Source organism: Leptodactylus fuscus, chromosome 2 (assembly GCF_031893055.1).
Source record: "Leptodactylus fuscus isolate aLepFus1 chromosome 2, aLepFus1.hap2, whole genome shotgun sequence".
Lineage (NCBI taxonomy): Eukaryota > Metazoa > Chordata > Amphibia > Anura > Leptodactylidae > Leptodactylus > Leptodactylus fuscus.
The window spans coordinates 229,168,584-229,177,299 of NC_134266.1; the positions used below are offsets into that span (position 1 = coordinate 229,168,584).

Here is an 8,716-nt window from a genome sequence, read left to right on the forward strand (position 1 = left end):
ACTAAGTGGAATAGTGTATATAGTTATTATATATTATATTTTATCGTACAAGGAATGAATGTCAACATTTTTTTTTGTCTCTTCATCTTTGACCTACCCAGGCCTGGAGCTTCTTGAGGACTCCTATGAAATGTATGCCGCTATGGGACCTATACTGTATGCTTATATACTATATAATGTTCTGTCTTTTCTGTTACATTGGTTATTGCCAAACTCAATCAGTATCACATACAGTTAGTAGGTTACATAGGTTTATGTAGTCATTTATGCCATGTTCTGAATGTATTATAAAGTATTATATAAATTGTGAAAAAAAGACATGCAAGGTAATATTGCTGTTCATCATTTTAATGATGGGGATGGGGGTCAACATACAATAAACACATAGAGGTTAACACAGAAATCTGGTTAGCGGAAGACAAAAGCCACTTCACAGAAATAGAATATAATTGCAGAGAAGAAGGGCTGTAGATTTAGCTTAGACAAGGGGCATATTGTAGCTCATATCTCGTGGCACAACCCACTGAAGATTGGCTCATTACAGTGCAGTTATTTGTGTGGCGTGTCCAAGATGGCTGAGGCTTAAAAGTGATGCTTCCCCTTGGATAAACTGCTGGAGCTGAAGCTTCCCACATGATGATGTTGGCCACTGGAGCTATGTCCACTGGAGTTGCTGACCACGGCTGAAACGTATAAAATAAATATCAATACAAAGTTTGGACATTTGCGGAAAAGATATTTCTAATTTGCTGGTCTTTATATGTGCTGAAGAGATTTGTCAGGAGAGTTGGCCTACAAATATTATATATAAGAGCATACAATATGCAAATGCGTCTTTCTTCATCTTTGTTCTTTGCTGCACATGTCCAGATATGTGACCAGTTATGGGATGACCATCTTATCAATATTGTTTTGTGGTGTTGTTCTATGTGTCTGTGTGTCTATGTATGGTCACCCAGTGTCTGTGTTATGTGTTACAGTCACTTAAGGGTTCTGTGATTTAATTTATTTGGTTCCATGAGATATTTGAGTCCTTAACCATAAATGAGCTAAGTTACGCATGGACGCATCAGTCAACTTCAATTGAGCCCTTGTACAGAGATGGTTTGAAAAAGTTGTGAGTTACATTTTCTATACTTACAGATGCTAACAGCTCCATGCCCATCAGTAACAAGTCTGAAAATAAAAAAAATATGTACAAAAATTAATTTATATATTTGTTACAAAGTATTTTTTAATAAAAAATCTGTTGCTGAAAATCTTACACACCTGCACTCCTCTCCTTCCAGCAGCTTCCTGTAGGTGGCGATCTCAATATCCAGAGCCAGTTTGACATTCATGAGTTCCTGGTATTCGCGCAGTTGGCGAGCCATGTCCTGCTTGGCCTTCTGTAGAGCCGCCTCCAGTTCGGCCAGTTTGTTCTTGGCATCTTTGACAGCAGCTTCTCCACGTTCCTCAGCTTCTGTGATAGCAGCTTCTAGTTTAGCACGCTAGGTATAAGAAGATTTAGCATTGAACTTTTTAGTAAGGAAAACATACAAAAACAAAAATACTCATAAAATGCAATACATTTATGTGAGTAACCAATTGATCGGCATGGTGTAATACTTCCTATCCCCAGTGGTGGTGCTGCAGGGACACCAAACACTGGTCACACTCATATAAACCTTGTCATTACAAAAGGTTCTCTGATCATTTGTATGTTTTACTCTAATTTGGACACTTTCTGACTGTCATGGACATCTCTGCACCTATCATCGTGCTGCACCTCTACAGTGTTCATAAATGATCCCATTAACCCTAAATGTTTTAGTCATGGTTACCAACTGTGAGACAATGGTCCATGTTGTATGCAATACTTTCATGGTGTCATAGTGTCAGATGAATCACAGGCCTATGTATGACAAGTAAATCAGTGCAACAATGTGAGTAATATCAGAACATCCTCTTTAACAAGCTCTCCCACGCCTCACCTAGGATCTCAACCAGTTCCACCTCCTTCCTATTACTTTGTGAATTATCTCATATTAAGCAGGCGTCTTATATTGACTACAGACTGGCTTACAATATACACGTACTCAGATTTAGCATTCTAATGTTGCAATGACTAATGCCAGTGAGTTTCTATAACATTATGCTACAGTCTATCTTGGAAGTCTATACTGGTATGTTTTGTCCTTTACTAATATTTATGAAAGAACCCATAAAAAGTAGACTTTAATGGAAACTGAATAACAATGGTGTCAACTGAAAATGGGTTGTCTTCTGTATTTTTGGTAACCTGTTGTTTGATGCCTAATATTGTGCCAGACCTGAGGCCATTGCCAGATCGTACTGGGTTAATCTTTCCCTGCCACAAGCTCCTTCCTGCTTCCAGCTTCGTCCATAATATTCTGCCTTGCTTGGCAATTCTATTGAATGTTAGGGCACCCTCATGTCAATGGTATCTGAAAGCTCAGAATACTAAAATAATGAAAAAGTAGTCTCAAGAATGTTTGATATAACAATATCCTATCTAAGCATCATTGGCCTAAGAAGATTATCTTTGCTATTGGAGAGAACCATCCAACAAAAGACTACCCAAGGTGAATGACTATATCAGTGTTACCATCTTAAAGAACAAATGACTAAAACAAGTATCCTTAGGTCATCTGCATTATATTCTAGTCCTATATACTCCAATGCCACATGGTTATATAGTAAACAATTGCTCCCTTGGCTAAAACAAAGCCATATCTCCATATTGTACATGTTATTTACCTGCGCCTTCACACTCTCTATTTCACCCTTCAGTCTCTGGATCAGGCGGGTCAGTTCAGTAATTTCATGCTTAGTGTTTCTCAGGTCATCACAATGTCTTCCAGCGGTCAAGCGCAGCTCCTCATACTAAGTAGGAGAAAACAGGTTAAAAAAAACTTAGGAAACATATCTACAATGAAGTCAAGTGTACTACTATATCTTGATAGTGCTATATAGTCTTTATTATATGCCTTAACAAACTGTGGTATTGCTTTATTTGGGCGCTCTAAGGAGACCTCCCAAGTGGAGCTTTATTTTCTAGGAAACAGCTCCGCTCTTGACTATGGCTTGTGTCTGGTATTGCAGCTCAAGCGGGAAGGCTTCAGTTACGAAACTCAGCTCAAAACTTTCCACTCCAGACCTCTTTATTTTTATATTGGGATATCCCTTCAATATCATTTTGTGCTACCGTATAATCCAAACCTTAGTACATCATGATGCTATAATTCAGTATTTTTTTCTCCACTCTGTGATGTCGTCACTATATTCACTATGCAGTATTTGACATTGGAGCGGATTAGCAAGTTGGTCAGGACTCAGAACCCTAGAACTTTGAACAACATGGCAGATCGAGGTAATACAGATAATCCCACAGATTAAGTATAATTAATTTATATGGCAAGTGTATTTTGTAGGAGTAAACATGGGTAGATTAAAGTGTGGTTACTAACAAAATAGCTTCAGACTACTAAACCATGTTAACATGCCTTGTGGATTAGCAGGGATTGTTGAGGGCAGCACTGATTTTTCAGAAATGAGTAACCAAATCTGAGTTTGACTCACCCTTGACTGGTACATGGCCTCGGCCTCAGCTCTGCTCCTGTTAGCAATCTCTTCATATTGAGCTTTAACCTCGGCAATGATACTGTCCATGTCCAATTCTCTGCTATTGTCCATGGACACAATGACGGAGACGTCTGAGATCTGAGCCTGGAGCTGAGCAATCTCCTAAGAAGAGGAAAGTAACACAATGTTGTAAATGATGTGTGAATGAATGAATGAATGAATGAGGGAAGAAAGGAAGGAAGGAAGGAAGGAAGGGAGGAAAGGAAGAAAGGAAGTTATGCAGATCCAGGTTATTTAATGTTCTGACCAATATGGAGAATTACATACGCCCTTTCCTTACCAGAGATACACTAAAGACACTTATTGTCTTTCTGATTCATTCTCGCCTTGACTACTGTAACTCCTTACTAATCGGTCTTCCCCTCACTAAACTCTCTCCTCTACAATCTATTCTGAATGCAGCGGCCAGGCTCATCTATCAGGCTAGACGCTACAGCGATGCCTCCGGTCTGTGCCAGTCGCTACATTGGCTGCCTATTCATTATAGAATAAAATATAAAGTTATTACTCTCATCCACAAGGCTCTCCATAATGCCGCACCTCCCTACATTTCTTCCCTCATCTCTGTCTACCGCCCAACCCGTGCTCTCCGCTCACTCAATGACCTAACACTTACATCCTCTATTATCAGAACCTCCCACACTCGTATACAAGACTTCTCCCGAGCTGCACCACTTCTCTGGAATGCTCTACCCCGGACAATCAGATTAACTCCCAACTTCTACAGTTTCAAACGCAAACTAAAGACGCATCTTTTCAGACAGGCCTATCACAATTCCTAATGCACAAAATTGTCTGAACACTGTATAAGCAATGCCGCCCCTGCTACCTCTTGTGTCACCCCCTCTACCTCATAGATTGTAAGCTCTTTTGAGCAGGGCCCTCAGTCCCATTGTGTGAAATGACGTTCTTTGTTATGTATGTCTGTATCTGAACCCTATAAATTGTACAGCGCTGCGGAATATGTTGGCGCTATATAAATAAAATGTATTATTATTATTATTATTATTAATTACAGTGGTCAATGTAGAGTTAGTCACTGCCTGACAACTTATCTCCCAGAGAAACTAAAGGATTTGGCATTGAAATTCATCATGCCCAATCCTTCAGCCAGCCCGACATCCATACACATAACAGTCACTTGGTTCCATCAGCATCAGTGGGCTAGGCTGACTTTATTATTGTGTATATGGGCACCTTAAGCCTCATACCCAAATGGTGCATTAAAAGTATAACAAACACATGGGGTAGCAATAAAGGGGTACAGAAAGTCCTTCAGATCTAGCCATATGCTTCCCTTGGCATCTGCAATAGTGCCTTGTTATTTAAACTATTATATTAAGCTAGTACCAGTACAAGCTATCAAATCATTGTAGATATTAGTGGCCATGCAAATAGAAAAACCACATGAAGAGAATCCCATTGGTCTGTATTATAGATCTACTAGCAATCTGCATGTCACCCTCTTTTGCCCCCATGAGGTTTCAAATTCTGTTCCATAACACAATGGGGAAAATATGCTAATATTATCTAAAAGTATTTCTGAACGAGTCTAAATAAAATCTGAGTGACACAAAGGTACAGTCATGGACATAGCTATAGGGGGTATGGAGGTATCAGATGCACCCTGGGGCTGGTGGTATAGGGGAAGATGACGTATTCTCTGCCATCCACACTACTCAGTCAAAAAACTTTTAATTCAATAGACTATGTACTATGACACAACCTAATGTACAGCAAGTAACAGACGGGTGGAGATCTGCAGACAAGTTTACAAAGTACTTACAGCATCAAAGAGGGCTCTCAGGAAGTTAATCTCATCAGTTAGTGAGTCCACTTTAGCTTGTAGTTCAGATTTGTTGATGAAAGCAGCGTCAACATCCTGCAAGGTATAGATGATTATTTGCTAGTACAGTATAGCTAATGTACATTACAATAGTACAATCCTCATATAACATTTTATACATACTCTCTTAAGTCCAACAAATTCATTCTCGGCTGCAGTACGTCTGTTGATCTCATCCTCATACCTGTTGGGTTATACATGGCTAATTATTAGAAGGACATCAATTTGCTATCACAATCCATCTAAGATATATTTTTGTTAGAATTTATACTATTTTTTAATTCATTATTTAATTGAATCACTTACTTTTTCTTGAATTCCTCCACTGCATCTTCCATGCTCCTTCTTTCTGCCTCTAGACGAACTCTTTCACTCCCAAGACTCTCTAGCTGTTTTCGGAGGTTGTTGATGTAGGCCTCAAAGAGAGGTTCGATGTGGCTTTTTGCAGGTTTCTTATCTTGCAGAAGACACCATTTTGTCTCTAGCATCTTATTCTGCTGCTCTAGAAATCTCACCTACAATAAACATGATAGGGGGAAAATTAGAAGTGAAATTAAAGAATAAAAACTTTGGGGCTAAATATTCATATCTAGAGATGAGCAACTGAGCCGATCCGAACATCACGCACCCATAGAAATGAATGGAAGCACCTGGCACGGCGACTGGCCGCCGGCAAAGTGTACGTGCCAGGTGCTTCCATTCATTTCTATGGGTGCGTGCTGTTCGGATCGGCTGATGCGAACAGTGTTCGCTCATCTCTATTCATATCCCAAACCGTCTTCAAAAGTAAGAGCATTATATTATTAAAAAAGGACCTTTCACAATTTCCAGTTGGAATTTTTTCTCTAGCCCTCGCTTCTCTAGATCAATCTCTGCTGTTATTTTGAGGATACTCAGTATACTCATTATGTTCTCTACTGTCAGGTGGGTGGTCCTTGTCTATCTGCTCCAGCCAAGGACCACCTACCTGACAAAAAGAGCTTAGTTAGCATATTGGGTGCTGAAACTAATAGCACCGATTGCTCAGGAATAGTGGGTGCTAGAGAGAAATTCCAGCTACGTTGGAATCAGTGGAGCAACACCAACTGAAGGAGGCAAAGAGTTGGAGTTAGTGAGGGTGGTGAAAGGTTTTCTTCAATGTATTCAGCTTAAAGAAATTTTTATGTTTAATATTGAGGGTCTATCCTTTGTACAAGCCATTTATTAGACCGGTGATGGTCTGAAACTTTTGACGCTCCAATGAGCTCACTATCCCCATCTTTGGTTACCAAGGCACAGAAACGTGCATAGACCTGTGGTTGTGCCGGTCACTAAACCTATTGCAAGTTAAAATATGAATTGGAAAAGAATTATGGCTGTAATTTAGGGAATGAATTTAAAAATTTTCAAAAAGAAGCAGATAAAGTTTTGTCATGTAATGGTTGGATACGACAACGACACCAAATCTTTATACGGTTTTCCAATTCTGTCATTCTATGAATAGCTCTTCTATGTATGATCCTATAAACATGCTACTATGCCCAAACCAGGCCCTTCAATGGAATAATACTTTATACACAAAGACAACTGTATTAAATGGATTCCCTTGTATCCCTGTCCTATTGGGTTCTGTATGAAGATTTCTATATTTCTTACATAGATTGGTTGGCCATTATAATCGTTGTCCATTAGGTTTTCTACATGACAATCTCAAGGAGAGGTATGTATGGTTCGTAGGGCCACACACATTACATTTTATGTCAGATTAACCCCTGGGGGACCAGCTGACCATCTTATGCATATGGCGTCTCTTGAATCCCTGTGACTGGTAATGTCAGGGTAAAAATAAAGGATTGCTTATGTTTAATTTCAATGTCTTCTCCATTTGTTCTATGGGGATATAACTCACTACCAGAAGCATCTCTCAGCATTTACTCCCCTCTCCATATTGAAAATATATGCATGCCCTAGCAAGCGAACCATGCGTGCATATTAAGGAATAACTTTCTAATGTGTATAATAGGACCAGTCTTACTTACCTTGTCGATAAAGGAGGCAAACTTATTGTTCAGACCTTTAATCTGGTCCTTTTCATCAATTCTGACTTTCTGGATATTGGGATCAATCTCCAAATTGAGAGGAGCCAGGAGACTTTGGTTAACGGTAACCGGGTTGATACCAGGGGAACAAAATGATCCACCAAATCCATGACCGGCAGCACTCCATCCATGTCCATATCCATGTCCAGACAAACTATAGGCATGTCCACTCTTGAATCCACTTGAAATCTTATGTCCTCCAGGTACAACACTATAGACGCTCTTACTGCTGAATGATGGGTGCATTTTGTGGCCAATTGATATCTTCTTAGATGTGATGGAACCAATGGAACTATGCTTACTCACGGATGGTAAGCAAGCTGAGGATGAGCTGAAGCTCCTGATTCCGTGGCTGCTATGTCCAGACTGGTGAGACATACTTGAGGAGTATCTGTGGTGCTAGTTGTAGAATAAGCTTCAGATGAATGCCTCTGAACTCAATGCTGAAATTTGTCCCTTTTATACATCTGGAGTTGTGGGCTTGGTGACATTAAAGAACGCTAAGACCTTATAATTGCATCATGTGAGCTTCATTTTTGGCATTTTTACACCTCCATCATCGCAATTTAATGAAATTTAATGGAACAGTTAAATAAAACTCATAGGGACAACACACCTAGAATATTAGTAAAGATGAAAAGCACTTAATACTGGTGACTTTTCTCAGCAAGCCAGCACACCTTATCTTCTGTTTTTGAGTGTCACGACTGTCATTTACGTAAATGGGGTCAGCTTGTAAACTGCTCTTTACTAGACTGTATAGTCCTCACTTTGTCACACGGTGTCATATAAACTCCAAGTTACTCCGGTTTATAGGGACTTTGTTTAATTTTATATTGTGATAAAATGTCTGGGGAGAAAGACCATTAATGCCAAATTAATAAGGTGTATTAGTATAACTTATCGTGATCGACTGTAAATCAACCTGCTAAATCCATGTCAATAAATGTAATTGTTTTATTTGATTAATTTTGTCTTTTTGTAAAATTTATCACTGAAATATGACAGTAAAAAAAAAAAATATATTAATGCATAATACACATCAGTATAATACATTTTCCATCGGTGATTCACTCACTTCTACCCATCTGTACACCCTATTTGCAGTCGCCAGCTACGTTCCATGGTGATCCCTCCACCAAGCAGA

The 8,716-nt window shown here is 39.3% G+C and overlaps 1 protein-coding gene across 1 annotated transcript; it reads right to left on the minus strand.

Moving 5' to 3' along the window:
- Nucleotides 1-554: 554 nt before the first annotated feature.
- LOC142195789 (keratin, type II cytoskeletal cochleal-like) lies at nt 555-7,987 on the minus strand. The gene is made up of 9 exons (XM_075265822.1): nt 7,510-7,987; nt 5,798-6,006; nt 5,615-5,675; nt 5,432-5,527; nt 3,583-3,747; nt 2,761-2,886; nt 1,270-1,490; nt 1,142-1,176; nt 555-683 (listed from the first exon to the last, which is right to left on the minus strand). The coding sequence occupies exons 1-9, from the start codon at nt 7,945-7,947 to the stop codon at nt 583-585; spliced, it is 1,452 nt and encodes a 483-aa protein (XP_075121923.1). The 5' UTR covers nt 7,948-7,987; the 3' UTR covers nt 555-582.
- Between the last annotated feature and the right edge of the window lie 729 nt (nt 7,988-8,716).